We start from the raw sequence: 14,104 nt of genomic DNA, 5'->3' as shown, positions 1-14,104 counted from the left end.
CTCTCTGTCCTGTCATCTCTCTCTTTGTCCTGTCATCTCTCTCTCTCTCCTGTCATCTCTCTCTCTCTCCTGTCATCTCTCTCTCTCTCCTGTCATCTCTCTCTCTCTCCTGTCATCTCTCTATCTCCTGTCACCTCTCTCTCCTGTCACCTCTCTCTCCTGTCATCCCTCTATCATTTAGCTCTGATCTCTCCTTTATTTCGTGTTCTCTTTTCTCCTCTCTCTCTCTCTCTCTCTCTCTCTCTCTCCAGAAACAGATTTTCTGATTCTGTCCCTCTGTGGTTGTGTAACCCATTCTGTAAGCTTGTGTAACCGTGATATAATGTTCAAGGCCACTCACTAATTTACCGTAAGAGCACTGTGTCCGAGTGTGTGTCCGAATGTGTGTGCAGGTGGTTGTGTGTGACTCTCTCTGGGTACTGTACATACCATACATGCATATATACAAGTGACTCATTAATTTTCTTGCTCAGAAATTAAAACACACCAGAAATAAATTAAAACAGAAATCTCTCTCTCTGGTTATTGTTGAGTGTGTGTGGGCGGCTGACTGTCGAGTGACGTGCGTCAGAACAGAGGAGGTAGTTGTCTGAGTTTCATCACTGTATCAGAATTCAGGATTAATATCCCAATCTATTTCCCTCTGTCCCTCCTGTTAATCTGAACTCTACACTGTTCATTTGGCTGGAACACTGGGCCACTTTCACACAGCAACATTGTTCAGCAGCAGGTCTCAGAGGTAGGATTACCATTCCAGAATGTTAAGGGCTTGTGTACCTGGAATTACCCTGTCTAGATAATCCATTACACACTGTGCTATTTTCAGTTGTTTGTTAATTCATACATACAAACAAATTATATAATCTCACAGTCTCAAACAGTAGTGTGTGTGTGTGTGTGTGTGTGTGTGTGTGTGTGTGTGTGTGTGTCTCTGAAATACTTTCTGTGTGTGTCAATGCATACTGAATACTGTACATTGTCTTTCACGAGGGTGTGTGTGGGTGGAACGTGTGTTCCATTGCATGCACACTGTCTCCCATACATCACACATCACCATCCGTCCATCACCATGGAAACAGAACAGGAAGATACATTTGGCGTGTTGGGAGTGGCCTTGGGTGATTGACAGGCTAACCCCGCCCTCTAACAATAGCCATATTAAATGATGCCATCAGACAGAGTCCCTGATGATTCAGAAACACAGGGAGGAGTACATACAGCCAACACCATGCGACTCCTGTCCTGGCAGAGAGGTGTGATGTATTAGCAGGGCCATTCACCTAGTCCCAAAACATATTGTCTAGACCTGTGTTATGGTGCTGATTTGGCTCTGAAAACCTTTGCTGAAGATAGGAGAGTGCAGTGTCTTTTTACCAGATACTATGGCGTTATAGAGATGATTGTTGAAACACAGGAATAAACAGATCCCATAGTTCCACAAGGATTAGGATGTTGTAGATACCGGTATTCAACCCCCCCTCCTCTTCATCCATCCCCACCACCTCAACCCATCTCTCCACACCTCCATCTATCTACATATCCACCCACCCCTGCTTATTCCTCCTTCCCTCCTGATATTACTCATTACATTGGCTATTGATGAAGTGTGTGTGTGCACACAGCAGTGTATCTGTAGCTATGTCAAGACCGAGGCCTCTCTCCAGTCTCCAGCGTTTCCTGCCCTAGGCTCGAAGAGGGGAGGATATTTAACCCATTTCCTCCTGTCCCCCTCCCCCTCTCTCCCCCCTCCTGCTCTATAGACTACCCCTCCCTGTACAACACTCCTGTCCCCCTCCCTCTCCCCCCTGCTGCCCTATAGACTCCCCCTCCCTGTACAACCCTCCTGTTCCCCTCCCTGTACAACCCTCCTGTCCCCCTCCCCCTCTCTCTCCCCCCTCCTGCCCTATAGACTCCCCCTCCCTGTACAACCCTCCTGTCCTATGGCTAGGAGGTCCTGGACAGAGATGGTAGGATGGTGAAATGGACATGTTAACGATAATAATAAAACCATGACAACGTGCATGATTTGTTTGAATCAGTCACTACAGTAATAACAATGCCACCATTACTTTCATTATAGTGCAGAAGAAGGAAACGAGACACTTTAGAGCCCCCCACCTCCTCCTCTCTCCTTCCCTCCCTTCCTGTGGCATCCCTCTGGATGGTTGTGATGCAGTGTAACTGAGACCCTGCTGCCCCCCTCTTGCAGGGCTGCTCGTGGCTTTAGCCTGAAGAGCCCGCCCCGCCTCCTCCCCTCTCCCGGACTCCTCCCCCAGGATGTTGAACCCTATCCAGGTCCTGTGCTCCGACATCACTTCCCTCTCTCTGGAGCCCGAGCCGTTTGCCTCTTACACTGAAGGTGTGTTTACACTACACAGTATCAAGTACTTTTCACTTAATCACCTATTCAGATCTATCAAGACCCAGAGCACTGTGTGTGTGCGAGCGACTGTCTATCTGTCTGTCTGTGTGAATAGATTGTTTGTGTGTGTGTGCGACTGTGTCTGTCTCTGTGCGCATCTGTCTCTGTGAGTGTCTCTTTCTCTCTCTGTGTTTGTGTGTGTGGCGCCATCACTTTCCTGAAATAGACTTTGACCAGACCAACTCCAGTCTCACAGAGGATGTGTCCTACTTAACTCTGAGAAACACAATCATTGTCACTGGAGTCAGTGCTGTAGGACAGAGGACTATCTCTAGTGTCAGCGCTGTAGGACAGAGGACTATCTCTAGTGTCAGCGCTGTAGGACAGAGGACTATCTCTAGTGTCAGTGCTGTAGGACAGAGGACTATCTCTAGTGTCAGTGCTGTAGGACAGAGGACTATCTCTAGTGTCAGTGCTGTAGGACAGAGGACTATCTCTAGTGTCAGCGCTGTAGGACAGAGGACTATCTCTAGTGTCAGTGCTGTAGGACAGAGGACTATCTCTAGTGTCAGTGCTGTAGGACAGAGGACTATCTCTAGTGTCAGTGCTGTAGGACAGAGGACTATCTCTAGTGTCAGCGCTGTAGGACAGAGGACTATCTCTAGTGTCAGCGCTGTAGGACAGAGGACTATCTCTAGTGTCAGCGCTGTAGGACAGAGGACTATCTCTAGTGTCAGTGCTGTAGGACAGAGGACTATGTCTAGTGTCAGTGCTGTAGGACAGAGGACTATCTCTGGTGTCAGTGCTGTAGGACAGAAGACAATCTCTAGGGTCAGTGCTGTAGGACAGAGGACAATCTCTGGTGTCAGTGCTGTAGGACAGAGGACTATCTCTAGTGTCAGTGGTGTAGGACAGAGGACTATGTCTTGGGGTCAGTGCTGTAGGACAGAGGACTATCTCTAGGGTCAGTTCTGTAGGACAGAGGACTATCTCTAGTGTCAGCGCTGTAGGACAGAGGACTATCTCTTGGGTCAGCGCTGTAGGACAGAGGACTATCTCCAGTGTCAGTGCTGTAGGACAGAGGACTATCTCCAGTGTCAGTGCTTTAGGGACAGAGGACTATCTCTGTCAGTGCTGTAGGACAGAGGACTATCTCTAGGGTCAGTGCTGTAGGAGAGAGGACTATCTCTGTCAGTGCTGTAGGACAGAGGACTATCTCTGTCAGTGCTGTAGGAGAGAGGACTATCTCTAGGGTCAGTGCTTTAGGAGAGAGGACTATCTCTAGGGTCAGTGCTGTAGGAGAGAGGACTATCTCTAGGGTCAGTGCTGTAGGAGAGAGGACTATCTCTAGGGTCAGTGCTGTAGGAGAGAGGACTATCTCACTCACTCACTCACTCACTCACTCACTCACTCACTCACTCACTCACTCACTCACTCACTCACTCACTCACTCACTCACTCACTCACTCACTCACTCACTCACTCACTCACTCACTCACTCACTCACAGATTGTGTAACCATTTTGTTCCCAGTAGTTTAGCTCCATTGTTGTGTGTTCTGGAGTATTGGGATCACCCTGTTGTGTCACGCCCAGATCACTTATCTGCTATCCTCCCTGAAAACCTTCTGACACACACCCAACATGGGGAATGGGTCAATTTTCCATTTTTTTTTTAGGAGGGTAATTGAGTGTGTGCACAGACACATGTACACACACGGCCCATCCCCAACATACCCACCCACACACACGTCCCCTGTTAGGTGTTAATTTGTCCATGCTGTTAAGAGAGTGATATTGGCAGCAATGTTTACCCAGACCAGAGATGGCTCTAATTGGAACAGTAGGACGCCCCCACCCTCCTTATCTCCTTACCTCCTGTGTGTGTGTGTGTGTGTGTGTGTGTGTGTGTGTGTGTGTGTGTGTGTGTGTGTGTGTGTGTGTGTGTGTGTGTGTGTGTGTGTGTGTGTGTGTGTGTGTGTGTGTGTGTGTGTGTGTGTGTGTGTTTTACTGTATGTATTGGTGTGTGAATAGTCTCATGATTTGGTTCTGGGTGACAAGATAAGTGTGGGATGGACAGACTTGTCTGTGTGTGTGTTTTTTTTGTTGTTCGTTTGTGAGGGACGTGTGTGTGTGTTGTGTGTGTGTGTGTACGTGCATGTATGTGTGTGTATGTGGACAACGTGTGCGTGCATGCCTTATGCCTGTGTATATGTGCTCAGACTGGTTCTCTGTAGTTAGATAATGAGTCGGTCAGACTGGTTCTCTGTAGTTAGGTAGTGAGCCGGTCAGACTGGTTCTCTGTAGTTAGGTAGTTAGCCGGTCAGACTGGTTCTCTGTTGTTAGGTAGTGAGCCGGTCAGAATGGTTCTCTGTTGTTAGGTAGAGAGCCGGCCAGACTGGTTCCCTGTAGTTAGGTAGTTAGCCGGTCAGACTGGTTCTCTGTAGTTAGGTAGTGAGCCGGTCAGACTGGTTCCCTGTAGTTAGGTAGTGAGCCGGTCAGACTGGTTCTCTGTAGTCAGATAATGAGCTGGTCAGACTGGTTCTCTGTAGTTAGGTAGTGAGCCGGTCAGACTGGTTCTCTGTAGTCAGATAATGAGCTGGTCAGACTGGTTCTCTGTAGTTAGGTAATGAGCCGGTCAGACTGGTTCTCTGTAGTTAGGTAGTGAGCCGGTCAGACTGGTTCTCTGTAGTCAGATAAGGAGCTGGTCAGACTGGTTCTCTGTAGTTAGGTAGTGAGCCGGTCAGACTGGTTCTCTGTAGTCAGATAAGGAGCCGGTCAGACTGGTTCCCTGTAGTTAGGTAGTGAGCCGGTCAGACTGGTTCTCTGTAGTCAGATAATGAGCTGGTCAGACTGGTTCTCTGTAGTTAGGTAGTGAGCCGGTCAGACTGGTTCTCTGTAGTTAGATAATGAGCCGGTCAGACTGGTTCTCTGTAGTTAGATAATGAGCCGGTCAGACTGGTTCTCTGTAGTTAGGTAGTGATCCGGTCAGACTGGTTCTCTGTAGTTAGGTAGTGAGCCGGTCATACTGGTTCTCTGTAGTCAGATAATGAGCTGGTCAGACTGGTTCTCTGTAGTCAGATAATGAGCCGGTCAGACTGGTTCTCTGTAGTTAGGCAGTGAGCCGGTCAAACTGGTTCCCTGTAGTTAGGTAGTGAGCCGGTCAGACTGGTTCTCTGTAGTTAGATAATGAGCCGGTCAGACTGGTTCTCTGTAGTTAGGTAATGAGCCGGTCAGACTGGTTCTCTGTAGTTAGGTAATGAGCCGGTCAGACTGGTTCTCTGTAGTTAGGTAGTGAGCCGGTCAGACTGGTTCCCTGTAGTTAGGTAATGAGCCGGTCAGACTGGTTCTCTGTAGTTAGGTAGTGAGCCGGTCAGACTGGTTCTCTGTAGTTAGGTAATGAGCCGGTCAGACTGGTTCTCTGTAGTTAGATAATGAGCCGGTCAGACTGGTTCTCTGTAGTTAGGTAGTGAGCCGGTCAGACTGGTTCTCTGTAGTTAGATAATGAGCCGGTCAGACTGGTTCTCTGTAGTTAGGTAGTGAGCCGGTCAGACTGGTTCTCTGTAGTTAGGTAGTGAGTCATTCCGACTGGTTCTCTGTAGTCAGATAATGAGCCGGTCAGACTGGTTCTCTGTAGTTAGGTAGTGAGCCGGTCAGACTGGTTCTCTGTAGTTAGGTAATGAGCCGGTCAGACTGGTTCTCTGTAGTTAGGTAGTGAGCCGGTCAGACTGGTTCTCTGTAGTTAGATAATGAGCCGGTCAGACTGGTTCCCTGTAGTTAGGTAGTGAGCCGGTCAGACTGGTTCTCTGTAGTTAGGTAGTGAGCCGGTCAGCCAGACCAGTGTACCTATCTCTGGTCAGTTCTGGTGGTACTGTAATGGGAGACCAGGCCTGCTATGACACTAGGACACATCCACTCTGCTTCCCACTGCACCATAGGGCTGGTATATGGACTCTGCATGGGGAGGCTATCGCTGTACGGAACAATAGTGCTGCTACAATACAGTAGACTTCCATTGGGTTGTTGATGTGTGTCCCAGTACTGAGAGGAGAGAATGTGCTCCATATTCCATTTCGCTACTGTATGTATGTCTTGTCTCTGGTGATGCTAAGCTTTGTGTGTGTGTGTGTGTGTGTGTGTGTGTGTGTGTGTGTGTGTGTGTGTGTGTGTGTGTGTGTGTGTGTGTGTGTGTGTGTGTGTGTGTGTGTGTGTGTGTGTGTGTGTGTGTGTGTGTGTGTGTGTGTGTGTGTGTGTGTGTGTGTGTGTGCCTTGATGTGTGAGCTCTGAAATATATGGGTGTGTATGTACTGTGAGGATTGTGTGTTTAGCGTGTGTCCTTGGCGGCAGAAGCAGTGCTGTACTGAACGACTAGTTGAAAAACGGAGGGGTTTGTTGTGGTTTGGGGAACGCTGTCAGCATGGTCACTGTCCTTTTAAATACGCCACTCATTGCTTCAAGCCACACCCACCAAATGGGAGGAAACATACAGTGCCTTGCAAATGTATTCATCCTCCTTGGCGTTTTTCCTATTTTGTTGCATTACAACATGTCATTTAAATTTATTTTTATTTCATGTAATGGACATACACAAAATAGTCCAAATTGGTGATGTGAAATGGAAAAAAATTACTTGTTTAAAAAAATTATATTAAAAAAAATTGGTGCGTGCATATGTATACACCCCCTTTGCTATGAAGCCCCTAAATAAGATCTGGTGCAACCAATTACCTTCAGAAGTCACATAATTAGTTAAATAAAGTCTACCTGTGTGCAATCTAAGAGTCACATGATCTGTCACATGATCTCAGTATATACAGAGTCTGCAACACCACTAAGCAAGGGGCACCACCAAGCAAGTGGCCCCATGAAGACTAAGGAGCTCTCAAAACAGGTCAGGGACAAAGTTGTGGAGAAGTACAGATCAGGGTTGGGTTATAAAAAAAGTATCAGAAACTTTGAACATCCCACAGAGCACCATTAAATCCATTATTAAAAAATGGAAAGAATATGGCACCACAACAAACCTGCCAAGAGAGGGCCGCCCACCAAAACTCACGGACCAGGCAAGGAGGGAATTAATCAGAGAGGCAACAAAGAGACCAAAGATAACCCTGAAGGAGCTGCCAAGCGCCACAGTGGAGATTGGTGTATCTGTCCATAGGACCACTTTAAGCCATACACTCCACAGTACTGGGCTTTACAGAAGTGGCCAGAAAAAAGCCATTGCTTAAAGAAAAAAATACGCAAACACGTTTGCTGTTCGCCAAAAGGCATGTGGGAGACTCCCCAAACATATGGAAGAAGGTACTCTGGTCAGATGAGACTAAAATGTAGCTTTTTGGCCATCAAGGAAAACGCTATGTCTGGCGCAAACCCAACACCTCTCATCACCCTGAGAACAATATCCCCACAGTGAAGCATGGTGGTGGCAACATCAGCATCAAACTGGTTAGAATTGAAGGAATGATTGATGGTGCTAAATACAGGGACATTCTTGAGGGAAACCTGTTTCAATCTTCCAGGGATTTAAGACTGGGACGGAGGTTCACCTTCCAGCAGGACAATGACCCTAAGCATACTGCTAAAGCAACACTCGGGTGGTTTAAGGGGAAACATTTACATGTCTTAGAATGGCCTAGTCAAAGACCAGACCTCAATCCAATTGAGAATCTGTGGTATGACTTAAAGATTGCTGTACACCCGCGGAACCCATCCAACTTGAAGGAGCTGGAGCAGTTTTTCCTTGAGGAATGGGCAAAAATCCCAGTGGCTAGATGTGCCAAGCTTATAGAGACATACCCCACGAGACCTGCAGCTGTAATTGCTGCCAAAGATGGCTCTACAAAGTATTGACTTTGGGGGGGTGAATAGTTGTGAACACTTAAGTTCTGTTTTTTGTCTTATTTCTTGTTTGTTTCACAATAAAAAATATTTTGCATCTTCAAAGTAGTAGGCATGTTGTGTAAATCAAATGATACAAATCCCCCCCCAAAATCTATTTTCATTCCAGGTTGTAAGGCAACAAAATAGGAAAAAGAGGGTGAATACTTTCGCAAGCCACTGTACGGTTCAAGAACGTACAAGAACGTTTTGGGGAACGTTTCAGGACAAACCGTTCTGTAACATAGCAAACGTTCAAGCGAACTGAACACACCTCAGGTTTAATTTGGGATGTTTGTGGGCTTCTGCTGCTGCTGCCTGCCTCACCAACCAGACTGCTGCTGCCTGCCTCACCAACCAGACTGCTGCTGCCTGCCTCACCAACCAGACTGCTGCTGCCTGCCTCACCAACCAGACTGCTGCTGCCTGCCTCACCAACCAGACTGCTGTTGCCTGCCTCACCAACCAGACTGCTGCTGCCTGCCTCACCAACCAGACTGCTGCTGCCTGCCTCACTAACCAGACTGCTGCTACCTGCCTCACCAACCAGACTGCTACTGATAGGGCCAGACCACTTCAACATGTTGCCATGGCAACCCCTGCACGGGAAATACCCTGCCCAGTCCCCTCTTAGAGATAGAGAGAGAGACTCAGCACAAATCATTGTCTCCCTCCTCCCATCATTCACTCCTTAAGGCCAGATCTCAGCAGGGTTCAAAGGCTGGATCTAACCTGCCACTCCACATCTCCACTTCTTCCTGTTATCATTATCAATACCATGGTTTAATCACACTTTACTAATGGTTTCTAACCTATTTGGTAATGGTTTAATCACAGTTTATAAGCAGACCTAATAGCATCGAACAGCCCCCGTGATATGCAACTTTTCAGGGAAGTTAGGAACAAATATACACAGGCAGTTAGGAAAGCTAAGGCTAGCTTTTTCATGCAGAAAAGTTCTGGGACACTGTAAAGTCCATGGAGAATAAGAGCACCTCCTCCCAGCTGCCCACTGCACTGAGGCTAGGAAACACTGTCACCACCGATAAATCCACTATAATTGAGAATTTCAATAAGCATTTTTCTACGGTTGGCCATGCTTTCCACCTGGCTACCCCTACCCCCGGTCAACTGCCCTGCACCCCCTACAGCAACTCGCCCAAGCCTTCCCTACTTCTCCTTCACCCAAATCCAGATAGCTGATGTTCCGAAAGAGCTGCAAAATCTGGACCCGTATAAATCATCTGGGCTAGACAATCTGGACCCTCTCTTTCTAAAATTATCTGCCGAAATTGTTGCAACCCCTATTACTAGCCTGTTCAACCTCTCTTTCTTATCATCTGAGATTCCCAAAGATTGGAAGGCTTCCGCGCAGTCATCCCCCTCTTCCAAGGGGGAGACAGTCTAGACACAAACTGCTACAGACCTATATCTATTCTACCCTACCTTTCTAAGGTCTTTGAAAGCCAAGTTAACAATCAGATTACCGATCATTTCGAATCCCACCGTACCTTCTCCGCTATGCAATCTGGTTTCCGAGCTGGTCATGGGTGCACCTCAGCCACGCTCAAGGTCCTAAACGACATCATAACCTCCATCAATAAGAAACAATACTGTGTAGCTGTATTTATTCATCAACCTGGCCAAGGCTTTCGACTCTGTCAATCACCACATTCTTATCGGCAGATTCAACAGCCTTGGTTTCTCAAATGACTGCCTTGTCTGGTTCACCAACTACTTCTCAAATAGAGTTCAGTGTGTCAAATCGGAGGGCCTGTTGTCCAGACCTCTGGCAGTCTCTATGTGGGTGCCACAGAGTTCAATTCTCGGGCCGACTCTTTTCTCTGTACACATCAATGATGTCGCTCTTGCTGCTGGTGATTCTTTGATCCACCTCCACGCAGACGACACCATTTTGTATACCTATGGCCCTTCTTTGGACACTGTGTTAACTAACCTCCAGACGAGCTTCAATGCCTTACAACTCTCCTTCGGTGGCCTCCAACTGCTCTTAAATGCAAGTAAAACTAAATGCATGCTTTTCCACCCGATCGCTGCCCGCACCTGCACAGCATCACTACTCTGGACGGTTCTGACTTAGAATATGTGGACAACTACAAATACCTAGGTGTCTGGTTAGACTGTAAACTCTCCTTCCAGACTAACATTAAACATCTCCAATCCAAAATTAAATCTAGGATCGGCTTCCTATTTCGCAACAAAGCATCCTTCACTCATGCTGCCAAACATACCCTCGTAAAACTGACCATCCTACTGATCCTCTACTTCGGCAATGTCATTTACAAAATAGCCTCCAACACTACTCAACAAATTGGATGCAGTCTATCACAGTGCCATCCGTTTTGTCACCAAAGCCCCATATACTACCCACCATTGCGACCTGTACACTCTCGTTGGCTGGCCCTCGCTTCATACTCGTCGCCAAACCCACTGGCTCCAGGTCATCTACAAGTCTCTGCTAGGTAAAGCCTTATCTCAGCTCACTGGTCACCATAGTAGCACCCACCCGTAGCACACGCTCCAGCAGGTATATCTCTCTGGTCACCCCCAAAGCCAATTCTTCCTTTGGCCGCCTCTCCTTCCAGTTCTCTGCTGCCAATGACTGGAACGAACTGCAAAAATCTCTGAAGCTGGAAACTCATATCTCCCTCACTAGCTTTAAGCACCAGCTGTCAGAGTATCTCACAGATCACTGCACCTGTACATAGCCCATCTGTAAATAGCCCATCCAATCTACCTCATCCCCCTACTGTATTTATTTATTTATCTTGCTCCTTTGTACCCCAGTATCTGTCACGCCCTGACCTTAGAGAGCTTTTATGTCTCTATTTTGGTTTGGTCAGGGTGTGATTTGGGTGGGCATTCTATGTTCATTTTTCTATGTTTTGGTATTTCTTTGTTTTGGCCGGGTATGGTTCTCAATCAGGGACAGCTGTCTATCGTTGTCTCTGATTGGGAACCATACTTAGGTAGCCTTTTCCCACCTGTGTTTGGTGGGTAGTTGTTTTCTGTTTAGTGTTCAGCACCTGACAGGACTGTTTCGGTTTCGTTTCTCACTTTGTTATTTTGTTCAGTGTAAATCCTTCTTCATCCGACGACCGTTACAGTATCTCTACTTGCACATTCATCACCTGCACATTCTACCATTCCAGTGGTTAATTGCTATATTGTAATTACTTGGCCACCATGGCCTATTTATTGCCTTACCTCTCTTATCCTACCTCATTTGCACATGCTGCATATAGACATTTCTACTGTATTATTGATTGTATGTTTGTTTATTCCATGTGTAACCCTGTGTTGTTGTATGTGTTGTACTGCTTTGCTTTATCTTGGCCAGGTTGCAGTTGCAAATGAGAACTTGTTCTCAACTAGCCTACCTGGTTAAATAAATGTGATTTTTTTTTCTCGTTTATTTTAGAAATGTTACCTATTATCAATAGAGCCATTGGTTATGTGAGACAGAATCCATTCTAATATAATGAATCATGTAGGCTATCCATTGACTGTGATTACCACTTTAATGTAATGTAATATTTAATCAGTCAGCTGTAAGTAGGAGATGCTATCTGACAGGATGGTCCCTGGCTGCTAAAACAGGCCTCCTTAGACTGGCCTGTAGTGTCTCAGATATGTGGGGAAATGACTGGAGGGTTAGGAGAGTTCAAAGAGCAATATTTACTATTCAGTCACCACTTTTCACGACCCAGTCTGTAGCTGTGGTGTGTTTTAGATTTGATTAATTTGTTTACTTACTGTATTGTTGGGTGATGCTGCTTACAGTACCAGCTGATAATGAATAGTGAATTATGGTGCATGTTTATCTGTGTTCTGTTTGCTAATAGCTACTCTCTCTCTCCCATCTCACCCCATCTCTCTCTCCCTCCCATCTTACCCCATCTCTCTCTCTCTCATCTCACCCCACCTCTCTCTCTCTCTCCCCCCCATCTCACCCCACCTCTCTCTCTCTCCCCCCCCATCTCACCCCATCTCTCTCTCTCTCCCTCCCCCATCTCACCCCATCTCTCTCTCCCTCCCATCTCACCCCATCTCTCTCTCCCTCCCATCTTACCCCATCTCTCTCCCTCCCATCTTACCCCATCTCTCTCTCTCCCTCACCCCATCTCTCTCTCTCTCTCTCCCTCCCATCTCACCCCACCTCTATCTCTCACCCCACCTCTATCTCACCCCACCTCTATCTCTCACCCCACCTCTATCTCACCCCACCTCTATCTCTCACCCCACCTCTATCTCACCCCACCTCTATCTCTCACCCCACCTCTCTCTCTCACACATCTCACCCCACCTCTCTCTCTCTCTCACACATCTCACCCCACCTCTCTCTCTCACACATCTCACCCCACCTCTATCTCACCACACATCTCACCCCGTCTCTCTCTCTCTCACCTCACATCTCACCCCGTCTCTCTCTCTCTCTCTCACCTCACCCCGTCTCTCTCTCTCACCTCACATCTCACCCCGTCTCTCTCTCTCACATCTCACCCCGTCTCTCTCTCTCACCCCGTCTCTCTCTCTCTCTCTCTCTCTCTCTCTCTCTCACACACACACACACACATCTCACCCCCTCTCTCTCTCTCTCTCTCTCACACACACATCTCACCCCGTCTCTCTCTCTCTCTCTCTCTCTCTCTCTCTCTCTCTCTCTCTCTCTCTCTCACACACATCTCCCCCCCTCTCTCTCTCTCTCTCTCTCTCTCTCTCTCTCTCTCTCTCTCTCTCTCTCTCTCTCTCTCTCTCTCTCTCACACACACACACATCTCACCCCGTCTCTCTCTCTCTCTCTCTCTCTCTCTCTCTCTCTCTCTCGCTCTCTCTCGCTCTCTCGCTCTCTCTCTCACACACACACACACATCTCACCCAATCTCTCTCTCTCCCCCATCTCACCCCACCTCTCTCTCCCATCTCACCCCATCTCTCTCTCTCTCTTTCTCTCCCATCTAACCCCATCTCTCTCTCCCTCTCTCCCATCTCACCCCATCTCTCTCTCTCTCTCCCATCTCACCCCCCCCCCCCTCTCTCCCCCATTTCACCCCACCTCTATCTCTCTCCCATCTCACCCCCCCCCCCTCTCTCTCTCTCTCCCATCTCTCTCTCCCATCTCCCCCCCAGCTGATATCATCTCCACTGTAGAGTTCAACCACACTGGAGAGCTCCTGGCCACGGGGGACAAGGGGGGGCGTGTGGTCATCTTCCAGAGTGAACCTGAGGTACATGCACACACACCAGCCACAGACCTGGCACTGTGTTTGTTCATTACATAGATGTTCAGGTTTAGGGTCAATTTCACATGATTACTTACAAAACTGTCTTCTCTGGCTCTCATTCATATGTGTGCATATATATATACACACACACACAGTGTAAGACAGAGCCGTTCTCCCAGGGGGAGTATAATGTCTACAACACCTTCCAGAGTCATGAGCCGGAGTTTGACTACCTGAAGAGTCTGGAGATCGAGGAGAAGATCAACAAGATACGATGGCTGCCTCAGCAGAACGCCTCTCACTTCCTCCTCTCCACCAATGGTGAGGGATTGCTGCCTTTGCACCAGGGAGTTATTACCCTACCATTAACACTTGTCCTGCCTGTCAGTCAGTTAAGATGGTTTGAGACATATGACTGGGGAATTATCCTGTCTGTGTAATAAGACTGTTTGAGGTGGATGATTGGAGTATTGTGCCGTCCGTCTATCAGATAAGACCGTTAAGCTGTGGAAGGTGAGTGAGCGGGACAAGAGGCCTGAAGGCTATAACCTGAAGGATGAGGAGGGCAGGATGAAGAACCTCTCCACTGTCACCTCACTACAGGTACACACCTCCTC

At 47.7% G+C, this 14,104-nt stretch overlaps 1 protein-coding gene across 4 annotated transcripts in view; it reads left to right on the top strand.

The window, feature by feature from the left end:
* Positions 1 to 14,104, top strand: part of LOC139581405 (serine/threonine-protein phosphatase 2A 55 kDa regulatory subunit B gamma isoform-like) — a 33,837-nt gene that overhangs the window by 4,488 nt on the left and 15,245 nt on the right. The window contains exons 2-5 of one of the 4 annotated variants that reach the window (XM_071411134.1): positions 2,210 to 2,359; positions 13,393 to 13,490; positions 13,697 to 13,808; positions 13,978 to 14,090. In XM_071411134.1, the coding sequence (XP_071267235.1) occupies positions 2,278 to 2,359; positions 13,393 to 13,490; positions 13,697 to 13,808; positions 13,978 to 14,090 (405 nt within the window). In that variant the 5' untranslated portion in view covers positions 2,210 to 2,277. Of the gene's footprint in view, positions 1 to 2,209; positions 2,360 to 13,392; positions 13,491 to 13,642; positions 13,809 to 13,977; positions 14,091 to 14,104 lie in introns of all 4 variants that reach the window. The other 3 variants (XM_071411132.1, XM_071411135.1, XM_071411133.1) reach the window with 3 other exon arrangements.

Source organism: Salvelinus alpinus, chromosome 7 (genome assembly GCF_045679555.1).
Source record: "Salvelinus alpinus chromosome 7, SLU_Salpinus.1, whole genome shotgun sequence".
Taxonomy (NCBI): domain Eukaryota; kingdom Metazoa; phylum Chordata; class Actinopteri; order Salmoniformes; family Salmonidae; genus Salvelinus; species Salvelinus alpinus.
The sequence above is the reverse complement of the archived record's forward strand: the minus strand, read 5'-3'. Positions and strand labels throughout refer to the sequence as shown.